Below are 15388 nucleotides of genomic sequence, written 5' to 3' on the forward strand. Positions count from 1 at the left end.
TATGTATTTTGAATAGATAATGCTCTGAAACTAAACTATGCTTGATCTGCCGGGGGTATACCATGCCAAAGACGAAGTACACCTCCAGCAAACATTGAAGTGCATGTGCCACGTCCATCTCGCCACTTATGATGGTGACGCCATCCATCTTAACGGATGCTCTCCTGGCAAGGAGGGGAGTCTCTGCATCGTGGAGGATGATGACCAGAAATAAGCTGGGTGGTTCCTAGTGTGTAAGGGAAAGAAATGTCAATATGCAATGTTAAAAACAACCCATACCTTGTTTAAACAATACAGAATATAATTCAGTATCTCATTCACAAACATATTGCAAACCTCTTGTGTTGGATAATTGCCAGAAAGCATCTGGACTGTGTTTTCCAATCTGCACCTCTTTGCTCTCTGAAATTAGCCATAAGAAATGTGTAAAATTAAGAATTAAGACCGGCAAACAATGACAACTTTGATTAACATGCAGATAGACATACAGACATATACACACAGTTGGGCTTAAGCCAAGCAAGAATATAAATATATGCCCTCATGTATAACAAACTCAGCAGTACTACTGCTATCACTTATGCCATCAGACCCAATAGTCTGAGAAACGTCTGAAAAAGCTGTTTGTGTCACAACTGAAACTAAGCCAGACATTCGTAGAGCACAGATGATCTGTGCTCCCACATATAAGCTCGACTGGTGAGAGAGCATATGTCCAGACTCCCCACTGACAGCCTGCTATCATGCGTGGCCAAGCACATAGCCTGTTAGGTTTACAGGAGGTGGGTAACCAACAACATAGCACGAGCCGTCATAGCCCCTTGTATGATAAATCTTCTCCAGTTGTGAAGAAGAAAAATGGTAATATTTCGACTGAAGTGTTGCTGGGCCTGTAAGAGGTGACGGATCTATAAGAGGAGGGTGCAACAGCCCCAACTTCTCAGCTCCAGGAACTGCGTGAAACTGTTAGGCAATGGCTTATTCCAGAATGATGTTACCTCTGCTACAAAATCCGCAAACAGTGGCAGATGCTGTTTCACTCTCATAGGACATCGAGGGCAGGAAGAATCCAGCGAACCTGGTGGGTCTCTGTGTTGGAGGAGGGAGGCCACTCCACATCCAGATTCTGAGCAGCACAATGGTAAAGAGTGAAGAAGGAATTATTCTCACTTATGTCTCGCTTTGTGTTCAGTAGGTAGCTGGAGACTCAAACTGCGCTCCCGGTAAACAGTTCAGTTCCTTGTTGGACAAGCTGTGCTCGTCTATGCCCATGTCCTCATCATTGCCTGTCGCATGCTGCTGAGACTGGAGAGACGAAGGTGCTGGCTCTATTTTGCGCAGCTCAGCCCCTCCATCTCAGCCCAGCTTCTCCACCTGGCTCCACCTCATCCTCAAACTCAGTGTGAAGTCATGGTCGACGGCAGTTCGCCCAAGGATTTTTTTTCTATAAACTTCACATGGCATTCGAGAGTGGAGTGCCAGAGTTGGCTACAAAGTGCACACGTATCAGGCTGCGCCAACCCTCTTCGAGCGTGGACAATTCCCAGGTGAACCAGGCAGGCATCATGGCCACAGCTCTGAGGACAGGGTCGAAAGCCTGGTTTAGTTGCAAGCTCATGCTAGATAACTGTTTGCTGGGTTAAACAGTAGCTAGTTGGAGACATGACAGACTTTGAACCTGTTGCAAACATCTCTCAAGAACAGCACCCTGTGTAGATTTGACGCACCAGTAGAGGATCTTGTTGCAGCAAACTAATTTATGCACATCTTAAAGCTGCTATTTCAATGAGGCAGATGACCGAGTGCGATGAGCTGACGTTTAGTTCAATCTTGCAGACTTCCAGCCAATTTGAGTGGTTGTCCATGGAGCATCTCTGCCAAAAATCAGTGCACTTACTTTGTATACTACAGTTCCTCGTCGTATTAACATTATGCTTTTCCAATCAAAAACTAAACACTTATCAAAGTTAAGCCAATTCGAATATTCTGCTCACTTGTTGCTGGGAAACATTTAAGGACAATGGTGGCTATGTGCACGTGTATGTATGTGTGTGTCTGTGTGTGTGCGTTTAAGCCCAATTTATGGTCGTCCGTTTACGGAGACACGGAGAGCCCTCTCCGTTGTGGCAAACCCTCTCTGAGCACCTCTCCGTGGCCTGACGTGCACCTCCCAAATTTTTTAACTATTCGTCTCCGTCAATCCGTCAATACATCGTGATCCGTGGTCATGCAGTTGCCTCGACGGACTCTTTTTCATTTATGGTTCTCCGACAGTTGCCGGCAGTTGTAAAGCATTGATACTGATGTATTGACGGATTGACAGAGTCGGAAAGTTAAAAGATTTGGGAGGTGCACGTCAGGCCACGGAGAGGTGCTCGGAGAGGGTTTGCAACGTCGGAGAGGGCTCTCCGTGTCTCTGTGTGTCCGTAAACGGACGACCATAAATTGCCCTTTAGATAGCTGGCTCAGACACCTCGCAAATCCCCTCAGATGTATTTTTCAGTTACAATAACAGGGTTTTTACATTGCACAGTGTCTATTTAAAAAAAAGTCAAACAAACATCTACGGAGTTTGGTCCGCCATCTTTATTTTTTTTATTGCTTTGCAACACCCATAACCGGTCGGAGAACCATAAATGAAAACAAGTCCGTCGAGGCAACTGCATGATCACGGAGTAACGGAGTCGTAGAAGTATATTTCGGCCTAAGACCCTGTTTACAACTCTTCGGAAGGTTTCACCTGTCCTTGACTGTCAGGATCCTCTATGCAGAGACCCTTCCATGAATACTTTGCTGTCTTTGTCAGCCTGCACATGCAGATACGGACTGCTGATGCCTTCTCTGCCTAACCCTACTTGACACTCGTCTCTGCACGTAGGCCTTCTCTGCCTGACCATACTTGACTTGACTCGTTTTCAGCAAAGTTGCTCCATGTTCACCACACCACTGTATCAAAACCATTATATTCTAACCATTATATTTGGCTACAATGTTGTCAAAACAAATCCCATTTGTTACAGCTTAACTGCTTTGAGAGAAATTGCTAACTTGTTACATTTAAAACCAGCTAGCGAGCTAGACAGGCGTGGCAAAGTTGAGGTGTCAACAGAGAGGTGGAGAGCTTGAACTGAGGTGGAGACAGTGCTGACCTGGCTTATTTAGGTGTACATATGTCCCTACACCTTCACGTGTCATCTGCCTTTTAGACGTGAATAGAGATGTCTTCAGCCATACATGCAAAGGCATAATATCTCATATAATCTGTGTTGTACCGCGTGAATCGACTGATAGGGAACTTCCTGAGATGTCGGTCCCTTGCTATCATTTTGTGTGTGCATAACACATTGAAGGAAGAAGTTTTTTGGTTTTCAGTATGCTGACCTATCAATATTCATTTGTTAGCTTGTAATGATTGCAGTTCAAACAGTTTACAGATACACATGTATAAATGTCCTTAAAGTACTTAGTCCCTTCAGCACCCTAAGTTGTTCAGTTAAAACAAGGCAGTAGCCTTGGAAAAGAAAATGTGTCAATACGATTAATTATGTTACTTGTGTGCTAAATGATGAAACAAGAAAGAAAATCTCTAAAATAAACCTTTTAGATTCTACCATTTTATTACTTGAACATTTGCACTATATTGTATAATACACAGACAACAACCAAAATAAAACCAGCATCACAACAAATTTATAGTTAACATGAAGCCTGTGCCAAACTTACAACCAGGACCTGAAGCTATTAATATAGAGATAGAGGATATGGCACATTTAAGGATAGCAGAAATCTAGAACTGCTCACCGCTGATTTCTTTAGTTGTATTACTGCTGAGAGGGATGATAATGTACCATTATAATGTCATGTCCAATAACATTGATTCATTTTAATCTTTTCCATTTTCCATTATGGTGTCATTGGAAATCCTAATTTCTTTGTTGTCATCGAAAGTCCTGTGTCCCTTTTCTGTATCCTGACTACTTCAGGAAAGTATCTTTAGAAGTAATCAATCAGTGCTAACAGAGTCAAACCCGCTCAACACAACTCTAACACAAACATTCTGTCTATGAAATTTCTCCTAAAGATACCAGAGGCCAGATGAGTCTGTGCCGCAAGCCCATTGCCACGATCACGGCAGTGAAGTTTGCTATTGGTCAAATAATTGGATTGGGGGTTTCACTGGCAGGCTCAGTATGCATGGTGAGAGATGGGGTTGGATCGTGGGGGGGTCACTGGCAGGCTCAGTATGCATGGTGAGAGATGTAGTTGGACTGGGCAGCCCCTCCAGTATTGTCACCTCCGACGCTGTATTTCCCCTGGGAAGCCAGGCTGTTGACCTGGTGGAGGAGAAAAGACAGGGAGAGGGGGCAGGGGTGAGGTGGTCGAGAGGGACTGTGTTTAAAGGGGTAAACAAGTGAACCATTGCTGTGTAGAGAAAGACTGTAAAGGTTTCAGAGGAACCAAACTGAAGAAAAAGAGCATGCCTCTGCTCTCTTGATGAACTCCTCTGTGGCGGCACTCTCGTTGTCCTTGAGACCGCACCAGGTCTTCAGGGCTGAGGCTTGCAGGGCTCGACCGAAGGAGAAGGTGAGGGCCCAGGGCTTAACTAGAGGGCAGTTATTGATGGCATTCAGGTTGACAGAGGCCTCTTCCTCACTTTGTCCACCAGACAGAAAGGTAATCCCTGTAATGTATGGAGTCGGTATTATTTTCACTTTCTGTCCGAGCAGACACGCTTTTTATGAGAAATACTCTATGATACATTTCATAGAAATGTTTTTAAATGGTTACATGAAAAGTTAATATGAGCATCAATGACTGACATTTTTCAAAAGTAGAGATCATGAATGAAATGATTAACCTTTGCCATTGCTTATTGTTAAGATTCATGAACAAATATTTGAAACCTGTGACAGCAGGGGGAACAGTGCGGCGCAAGGCTGTCACTGTGGCCATGGCGACCTCATCGGGGCTACATTTGGTGATGCAGCTATTGCCAGAAGTCACCATGTTGGGCTTCAGCAGTGTGCCTTCCAGATACACATGGTGTTCAAACATGGCCTTGTACACTGCCGTCAGCACCTGTAAACCACAGGTCAATGTACATGAGCTCCAGTACACATGCAGGCTACAGAGCATACACCGACATTGCGGTTGCCATCCTGGAACTGGACCCAACCTTTTCTGTGACAAACTGAGAGCATTTCAGGTCATGGTCTCCATCTGGCATGATTTCAGGCTCAACAATTGGTACAATACCATGCTGGAACACAAATGGGAGAAAGCAATCAGTTTACGGTAGCACTGACAACAGAGTACTAGTCACTCATTTTTACTATGCCACAAGGTGGCAGCTTGCCTTCTTCATGTGCACATCTATGCCAAGGCTAGTGATGAATGTTAACACAAGGCTAATTAGTGTTGTTTTTTTAAATCTTATTCTAAAGATAGATAGCTCTTACCTGCTGACAAATGCTAGCGTAACGGGCAAGGACATTAGCATTCTCTGTGATGGCGAGGTTGGAAGGGTTGCTGTCACTGATCTTTAGCACACAACGCCACTTGGCAAAGTCAGCCCCATCCTTTTTGTACTGAGCACAACGCTCTGATAGGCCATCAAGTCCTGTTGAGATAAGTTTTATAAGTTAGTGCTACAAATGCAAAGTGGTCCATTTCCATCTTTGTGCCAACATACTGGTTCTGTTTATATTTACAATGGACCTTCTCCAGCTGACATTTACATTACATTTACATTTAGTCATTTAGCAGACGCTTTTATCCAAAGCGACATACAAAGATCACAGATCATTCATAAAACTTCCATGCAATGTTCTGCATTGTGTATAACATTTCAAAATTGATCTAACATCTATCTATCTATTTATCTATCTATCTATATCTATTATTTCTGACAATTTTATGGCTTTCAGTTGTTTTCCTTTCTTTCTGTCTGATTTGGCTATCTACTGATTTTCTCTATACACTTCTCTATTTGTCTTGTCTGTGTGTCTTACTTCAAGCAACTTTCTGTGTTTCCTTCTTTCCACACTCCTTTCACTCGACTTGTCTAATTTTACATCGTCCCTACCTTGTGATGTGGTCTCCCCATTAGTTCCGGCCAAAGGCACAACACCCTTGTCAACCTGTAGGGAGAAACCTCTCTGTGACTCTCATGAAGACTGCACTTCAATAATGAAACAAATGACACAAAGCTTGAGAGACATCCTCTCTCCTGAAATGTGGGTAGAGTTACAAATAAAGACGCACAATGAAGAGACTGCCAACACACCTTGATTCCCACAGTGATGCCCTTGTCCTTGATCATCTTGATAAAGGGTGTACCATCATCCGAGGTCTGGTACAGTGTCTCATGGAAGAAGATGACACCGCCGATGCAGCTGTCGATGCGGTCGTCAGCAGTAAAGAGGACCTGGCGGAACTGACGCCGGTTCTCCTCTGTGTTCTCAACGCCGATCTGGTTAAGACGCTTCCCCATGCTCCCTGCGTTTAAAGACCACCAGACAAGTGGATGTTTATGTCAGGTCCTAATATGCATTAAAATGCATCTTGGTGGAGTAAACAAAACCTAAACCTACTGACTGAATGTACAGACATGTACTTTATTTCATGTGTACATTTTTGTTTCATTGTCGTATCATACTTAGTGCATCCACATATTTCATAAATTGTGTTATATACAGTATGTTGATGGCATCATGACGATCATATACTGTATGGTACAACGTTATTCTAACATCAAATATGAGATGTACACCTGTCAAATTAAGAGAGAAAATACTGACCCACAGACTCATCTGCAGCCAAAATTCCTTTCCCAGGGGACACAATGCGCAGAGCAATTTCATGCAGCTCCTTCTTCTGGTCAGTGGAAAGGGTGGGGAATTGGTGTGCCATTTTGATGTTTTTTTTCAGTCTACAAAGAGAAGAAAATGGATTTATGAATTGGCTCAATAAGGGAATAACTGCCGCCACATAGCCCCTGGAGTGGGACAATCTGTCTGACCCAATTAGCGGTGAAGCAAATTCTGAAATACTTTTTTTGGATAGCTTGAAACATTAGTTCAACAGTCAAAGAAATTCACAGACAGGTATCTAAAGGGGTTTCCCACTATGAATCCATAAAATGGCATGATTGTCAACTATGTTTTCTCGACAAAAAAGACTGTCCATTACAATATCGATGAAAAGCCACACCAACCTGGCCTATGCTGACCACCTACTCTGAAGGGCATTGCTTGCTTTGTTGCTGAAAGTATGCATTGAGTGGTCACAATGGATCTGCTTGGACTCCTAAACCCTAATCTATTATTGTAAAAACCCATAGAAAAGAAAACCCTGATGACATCACTGGCCATTGTAAAGCACTGCTTAAAAACACTTGTTTAAAGAAAAAAAAAATCTAAAAACGGTTTAATTTGCTTGGTGAACCATGGACAAAACAACATCAATTTTAGTCTGAAGGGTAATTAGGCTATATCTATGTTGATAGACTTACTGTTCCACAGACAAGATACTGCAGTAGAAAAGTCTTTCAAAATACGTAACGATGAACACTCAACCAAAAATGACCATGCCTGCTGTAAGATTGTGAGTACAAATCACAAACATCACAGCACATAAAGAACGATAAAATAAGTCTTAAGTGCAAACGAAATAAAACGTTAAACAACCTAATTAAAATTTAGCAAAAAGCTTAGCAGATAGAACAGATACAAAATTGCACATATTTTCACAGCCCAACATTCATAATAATCAACATAATTGTGCGCATTTGCAAGACTGTGCCACCTGTGGCGCACGGGTATGATGCATAGGTCTTGCACATCCGCGTAGTAGCCCGAGAGTCAGCATCAGCATCTAACTATACATACGCAGAAGTAAAATAGCTTAATGTAGTAAAATAATAATTAAGAAACACGTCAAGAACAATTCTCTAAATTTTATATTTTTTCTCGAGGCACAGGACTTACCAGGCAGAGAGACAGGTGCAGGTTTTGTCTTCGTCAATTTAATTTAGTTGACTTGATCTCACAGAGTAATGATGCTCCAATCCGAAATGACAACTGTAAAGCTCTGGTTCTTTAGGGCGGTGCCTAACGTCACGACCTCGTTAAATTCCTCACGGGAAAAGGTGGGTCGTGCTGTGATGCGCAATGTAATTCACGACTCACAAAAATAAATACGAAGTTTCTACACGTGCTGATGTGAAACGCAGGACGTAGCCTGTTATACAAAGTGTAGTTATTGGAACTCAAAATGCTTTTTTCTCCTTCTCTCTCTCTCTGTCTCTGTCTCTCTCTCTCTCTATCTGTCCGCGTGTGTGTGTGTGAGAGAGAGTTTGTAACTTTTTGTGTTAGAGACCTGTGTCAACCGCAGAACTGAATAATACATTTTTTTTTATAATCCTTTTACCACAGAGAATGACCTGTCTGCTGCTCATACAGTCAAGTGCCACACTTTCAACAATTACGGTTACTTTGTTGAATAATTCCTGCTTGTCGAGTGATGTTATGTGATGGCATACATTCAGGGGAGAGAGATCGAGCTATCAGATTAATTTATATCAGGTGGGACCTGTTTTTCAAGGAACAGCCACAAATAGTTTTCGCCGCAATCTACCTTTCCTCTTTTAATCACAAAACCCCAAACATTTTACGTTCCTATTAATAATTTAATTGGATGAGAATGCTTCAGGCATATCACCAAATCCCATGTCGACTAGAGCTCTCTCCCGCTTGCGCTCTCTCTGAAGAAAAAAGACTCAGAGCAGTGGAGGCTCATTTCCATATGATGTGGTCTCTAGTTAAAATGTGATTAAGGAGAGCAGGAAAAAGATTTCCTGGTTTGTAGCGAAGGTGACTGAGATATGGAAATAACTCTGTGTTCCAGTTTTCAAGGACGTAAAACGAGGGACCAAAGTGATAAAAATAATTAAACCGTATGGAAAAATGGACGTATAATGGATAATGACCCAGAAAAAGGTGCAGATGGAGAAGACTGGGCCCTGCCAGAAAAACAGGGAGTCTAAAGACAAAATCCATGCTCTTCTCTGCTTTTCAGATGGACCACGTTTCTACTGGTACAGTTCAGGAAGTGTGTATTCATAGGTATGGTTGGGCCAGCGGCATTAGGCCCACTGACAGAAGGACATAACACATTTATGTCATGGAAACTGTAATGGTGGGCCAAATATGTCACTGTTGGTGAATACATGTGTTGTGTGGCGTGGAGGAGATCTGAGGGAAACGAAGCACAAGAAATAACATAATATCTAGCAGAACTAGAGAGAGGGGACCTGTGAAACCAGAACAAGATGCAGAAGAAACAGTGCATGGGAGTGAAATATTAATATGGCACCTATCATTTGACAGATATGTGAAGTGACTGGATCTGGAAGATGGTAAAGGAGACTCTGATTATATTTAGCCACCTTCCACAGGGGGCTGTGGGTTTTTTGTGTTACCTAATTAAAAACACTTAATAATGCTGCCTTATCTGGTCTTCAATTTTCAGTTCTATTAAGGTTGCTCCCTTTAGGGTTTGTCTTTGCTCTCACAAATAGGTCACACCGAGGTCTGAAAGTTGGATAGATATGTTCTGGTGTGGTGCACATGTATCACACAAAGCCAATCTATATTGGAAAAAAGCATATATGAGGCAGATCATGCGCTGCATTAAAATACACAACTGACATGTAAATAGATGATGGTAAACAACTGTATGTGGTATGACTGTTTTATGGTATTACAGTGTACATCTATGAATTCTAGACCTTAGCTGTTTATTACAGTACAGAGTCTATATCACTACACCTTTAAACCTTAAAAGAGATTACATCTAGAAACTTAAAGAGCTTTTTGACATGGCCTTACTGGGGAACCCATGACAGCTCTAAAAGAAACTACTTAAATCATTTAGAACCACCAACATGTATTCATTACCACATGTGAGAGGGGACAATACTGTTTTTTGTCTTCAGGGCTTCATTGAGTCAAATGTTTTTTTACTGCTTCCTCTGCTCTGCTCTGTTCTGCTTCCTCTCCATTTTCATTGCACGTCAATGATGACAGTAGGGTTAGAGTTAGGGTTCAATGATGACAGTAGGGTTAGAGTTAGGGTTCAATGATGACAGTAGAGTTAGAGTTAGGGTTCAATGATGACAGTAGAGTTAGAGTTAGGGTTCAATGATGACAGTAGGGTTAGAGTTAGGGTTCAATGATGACAGTAGAGTTAGAGTTAGGGTTCAATGATGACAGTAGAGTTAGAGTTAGGGTGCAATGATGACAGTAGAGTTAGAGTTAGGGTTCAATGATGACAGTAGAGTTAGAGTTAGGGTTCAATGATGACAGTAGAGTTAGAGTTAGGGTTCAATGATGACGGTAGAGTTGGAGTTAGGGTTCAATGATGACGGTAGAGTTAGAGTTAGGGTTCAATGATGACAGTAGAGTTAGAGTTAGGGTTCAATGATGACAGTAGGGTTAGAGTTAGGGTTCAATGATGACAGTAGAGTTAGAGTTAGGGTTCAATGATGACAGTAGGCTTAGAGTTAGGGTTCAATGATGACGGTAGAGTTAGAGTTAGGGTTCAATGATGACAGTAGAGTTAGAGTTAGGGTTCAATGATGACAGTAGGGTTAGAGTTAGGGTTCAATGATGACAGTAGAGTTAGAGTTAGGGTTCAATGATGACGGTAGAGTTAGAGTTAGGGTTCAATGATGACGGTAGTAAATGTAACTTTAGCATCTGTTGGATTCTGAATGTCAATGGGACAGAACAAGGTAGGGCCAAGTAAGGGAACAACCTATCAGCATTAGCTGGGCAAATTAAGGTATTTCTGCTATTATCATTTTGTGAGAGGAGGCAGGATATGTTGAACAAGTAATGCATGTAGGTAATTTTTCACTGTTGAACAGACACACCACTCCAGGTTGTCCTCAATGACATCAAGCGACTTTCATTATAATATACTGTGGAAATTATGGTAAATATGACTATACTACAAACAATTGTCAAAATAATCAAACCACTTAGGCCTAGGTTAAGTTTAGGGGAAGAAGCTCTGGCTGCCATTAGGTAGCCAGAATGCACAGGCTCACAATTCTTTTCTATTTATATTAAACACTTATGGTTCTCAAAAAAGATTTGTATTTTAACCACAGTTTCTTCAACCATCTACATACCAAGTCTCTTTTGGACCTATCAGGTATGTCTAATTTTGTTCCTTTTCCCGCAGGTTTGCAGATCGAGACAGGAGGTAAGGTTAAGGTTAAGGTTTATGTATTCAGCAGAGGATATTATCCAAAGCGACTTACAATATCATATACATTTAATCTTAAGGATAGCAAAGGTTAATAATAAATATAGCAACATCAGGGATAACAAATTCTACTACAACTACGTCTACTTCTATTTCTAATACTAATAACACTCAAAGTGGACACAGAACAGGACTTTCAACAACCTTTCTCATTTTCATGACCTCAAATAGCACAAGCAAGAATGAAGTCATGGTCCCGGTTATTGTCCAAAACAGCAACTCTTCCCTCAACAACACTGCCACGAATGGCCAATAGCAAAGACACTCATGGCACACTCTAAAATGATGCAACAGAAAACAGGCCATCTCAGCAGGAGCGCGTTCAACAACAAGGACATTACATCCGATTTAAGGCTGAATGCACGCAATGATCTAATTCCTCTTCTATCGCTGTGTGACATCTGGACGCATTGTAGCAAGGAGACATCATTTTAGAGGACATTCACCGAATGAAAGTGAGACACCAACTACACGGATGGCATTGCACTTTGAAATAGACCCAGCCCTGGTGTGATCCAGAGCGTGTGGTTCTCTGCCAAATCAAAGGCCAGACCTGTTCCTCAGTTAAGTGCCATATAGAATGTTTGTGCTGTATAATGCATAATAATGTTTGTGCATAGACACGTGTCTTACCCTATTTATTCAGTAGGTTTCAGGCTGAAGTTGAGAGCTAGCTCCTGACTGGTGTCTCTGCTTCTCACTTTGCTTTGCCCTATTCAGATGTGCGCTGTGCTGATCTTTTTGAGTCTTGTGGGACCTGACAAAGGTGGCAGGGGTGGGGGGTGGTGGTGGGTCAAAGGTATGAGTCACTGCTCCTATTCTCTCCTCTCTAACGGGAAATGGAGTTCCACAGAGACAAAGTTAAAATCCTCTAACCTTGCCTGTGAACAGGGTACAGAGAGGTGCCTCTTAACCCTGGAACAGCCCATTTATGTGTGCTGTAAGGGGGTTGACAGGCACCCCTTCTGGAAGATTCCATTTTATAGAGATGTATTGTATGTCAATTTGGAGGGAGTGCATCATCTGGGTGAAAAAGGGACAACTGTGTGTGGAGAAGTACTGGCAACTTCCCAGTGCCAAATGACAAGCAGCTCCTGTTTGTAAACAGAGTGTGACCTGTTCACATATTACAAATAACAAACAACACTAATCACTAAACCAGTCACTTAATGTGAACATTTGTTTTGGGGAAATGGATCCTTTTTAACTCTACTATATAGCATTTGAGGGAGTGTCCTTGTGATGGTGGACACTGTTTGTCAGTTGTCACTGTGTCAGAAACCGCTTTAGGATTGCTTGCTTCTATATCTGTGGGAATAAACAGCTTCTGACAGACACCTAAAGTCAGGTGCACAATTTGAACAGGTTGTTAAAGCTTAAAGAATCATCGGTCAGTTGTATATTTTTTTTTAGATGACAGTATTATACATCCCCCGCATGATGTCTATGTCTACTGCAAGCAAAGGTACAACAGACAAACTATAAAGAAGATTGCAACAAGACTGTAACAGGAGGGCACCATGTTGACCTGTCTTATCAGCAAACAGCTTGCATGCATTGGCTGTCAGTCTGTCAATGTTTTGATTTGATTTGTTGCAATTGCTATAGCACACTCTTGTGTAGGACACCCTGGCACAGAAGGCTTGCTGGGTGTGTGTTGTAAGAGAGTTGTGTCATACCAGCTATGTCTGTGTCCATCTTCCACAAGTCACACACCGTTTTCTCCAATGTCTTTCACTTGTGGCTTTCATGACACTTCACTACATGAAGATATAGTTCTGACAGAGAACAACAAAGGCATAGTTCTACAATATATAGTATGTTATAGTCTAATATATTACAATAATTGCCTATTACTATGTCTTACTTCTATTCTCACAGTAAGACCCAGATGTTTTCCTCCTCATAAAGCAAATTGAAGAATTATTCATTATATTGTTACATTTCTTATGCCAATATTTGAAAATTGGTCTATATTCTATATACTGGTAGGACATATAGAACATAGTGTAATTGTACACACAAGTGAACTGCTGTGTGTAAGTCCAAGGGCCTCATTTATAAAATGTTGCGTAGAAACCATCCTACATTTGATCTCAGACGTTTTCTGAAATGGTCGTAAGTGTTATTCACAGAAAACAAACGTACGCCCAAAAAACACGTGTACGCCATTCCTGCCTTTATAAATCACAAATGATCGTGGAATTGTGCGCAGCTGAATCTCCGCCCTCAAAACGCCCCTACTTAATCTAATTAGGATATTATCAATGCACAAACGGAGCGCATCCTCAATGCACAAACTCTCTGTGACAATGGCAAGCAAGAAAGAAACATGTAAAAAGAAGAATTATAGTGAGGCTTAAATCGACGTTCTGCTGATGGAAGAGCAGATGCGGGCCAAAACATTGTTCGAAAGCCTGTCAGGTGGCGTAGGCTAATGGCAAAAGCAAAGTATGTGGCATGGTAGAAGACACGTCTCCGAAGCACCAGCGGCCGCACCTGCGGAACGAGCAGCACCAGAAGCCGCATCTGCGGCAGCAGCACCTGCTGCACCAGCATCGGGGCCTCGTTGGCCATCACCAGCTTCCTCTTCTCATTCACAAAGGGACTTGAATGAGTCTGTTAGTGAGGTTGTTGCCGAACTCTGTCCGCTATTGAGGGTTCTTTGAACAAACGTGCCTAAATAAAACATTCTGAAGAAAATGAACATGTGTGCATTTAATGTTATACTGTTGGTATAGTTAGTGAATCAGCTCCCGTCTTCTCAGCGCAGTGATGTGCGTGTTCCAGTCAGCTGGGATGGGAGGGTGGTCATCTTGGTCCATGCGCATTTCGTCTTCTCCTCTATGCCATGGCTTAGACAGATGTTGTGTAGCACACAACAGGCTAGGATGATCTGGCAAACCTTTTCGGGGGCATATAGCAGTCTCCCTCCCGATGCATCCAAACATCGCCACCTTCCCTTCAGCATGCCTATGCTGCGCTCCACTACCGACCGCGCACGGGCATGTGCTGTATCGAAGTGGGCTTCCTAGGCTGTCTGAGTGTGCGCAATCGGGGTGAGAAGCCATTGGGAACCCTGTTTTACGCAGAAAATCCTCTTTCACATTTCGCTGTTCCTGGGCACTGTATGGACATGTAATACATTTCGGACACAGAGGGATAATATCCTCTAACAACGCCAAAGCAGCCATATCTCCTACTGAAAACTGTCACTATCAGGCTTTTTATAGGCTATAAATTGAGCGAAATGTTTTACACGTGTGGAATTAAAATGAATACCTATTAGACGTAAATTTCATTCATGTATGAATTATTCAAATTGTTTAATTGATTTTATTGAGCGAAACATTCATTTGGCCTTTTACCATTAGCCCTATGGTGACGGTGGTGGTGACGATGATGATGATGAAACTGCGTGTCGGCGCTTGGAGAGTTCCGAATTCCTGCAGTACTCCAGTATTGCCACAAGGAAATGTACTTAAACGAACTAGAACCAGACGTAGAGATACGTCCTTTTCTACGTCTAAGACGGTTTTTATAAATCTGTACTTAGACGTGGATTTGATCGCACGAACACTCTCAGATCAAATCTGTGCGTAAGTACGTTTTATAAATGAGGCCCCAAGGATCATAAATGAAATGAGCTGCGCTGAGGTAGACTCCTCAGCAAAGCATTTCCTTCAGAGGAGATACACATCTGCCCCTATGTGGTCAGCACTGGTATGACTGTGTGTTGCGCGGTTGTGTGATGGGTTTATGCATGCATAGCCTACAGCCTACTTGCAATAAGACCATACCAAATGCTATAGACTTATGAAACACTTCTCTGTCTTGAGACAGGCGTTTTTATATCCCTGGCATTTACCGTGTGACGTTTATCTGTATGGTAGGATGATGCAGGAGTATCATCTTTATTATATAGGCAAGGGCGTAACGTGTTTAATTATTATTTTTATTTGTATTATTATTAACTTGTATCTAAAACTTAGCCTAGCCTCCGAACTGTCCTAATTGGACTAAGTGGCATGCGCATTGATGGAATTCGATGTTC

General features: G+C 42.1%; 1 protein-coding gene across 1 annotated transcript; it reads right to left on the reverse strand.

Annotated features, from left to right (window-relative positions):
- Positions 1-3587: 3587 nt before the first annotated feature.
- Positions 3588-8311, reverse strand: aldoca (aldolase C, fructose-bisphosphate, a). Its single transcript, XM_042708650.1, has 8 exons — positions 7989-8311; positions 6801-6931; positions 6287-6498; positions 6086-6140; positions 5460-5620; positions 5177-5260; positions 4905-5079; positions 3588-4681 (listed from the first exon to the last, which is right to left on the reverse strand). The coding sequence occupies exons 2-8, from the start codon at positions 6910-6912 to the stop codon at positions 4449-4451; spliced, it is 1032 nt and encodes a 343-aa protein (XP_042564584.1). The 5' UTR covers positions 6913-6931; positions 7989-8311; the 3' UTR covers positions 3588-4448.
- Positions 8312-15388: the final 7077 nt, after the last annotated feature.

Source organism: Clupea harengus, chromosome 9 (assembly GCF_900700415.2).
Source record: "Clupea harengus chromosome 9, Ch_v2.0.2, whole genome shotgun sequence".
Lineage (NCBI taxonomy): Eukaryota > Metazoa > Chordata > Actinopteri > Clupeiformes > Clupeidae > Clupea > Clupea harengus.

What these genes read in the sequence shown, in the direction of transcription:
- aldoca (XM_042708650.1), bottom strand. Translation starts at nt 6,912, where the DNA reads ATGGCACACCAATTCCCCACCCTTTCCACTGACCAGAAGAAGGAGCTG. An exon ending in ACGCTAGCATTTGTCAGCAG is followed by an intron (nt 5,261 to 5,459) that starts GTAAGAGCTATC and finishes TTTGTGTTCCAG; the next exon opens with CATGGTATTGTACCAATTGT. An exon ending in TGTTCCCCCTGCTGTCACAG is followed by an intron (nt 4,682 to 4,904) that starts GTTTCAAATATT and finishes CATACATTACAG; the next exon opens with GGATTACCTTTCTGTCTGGT.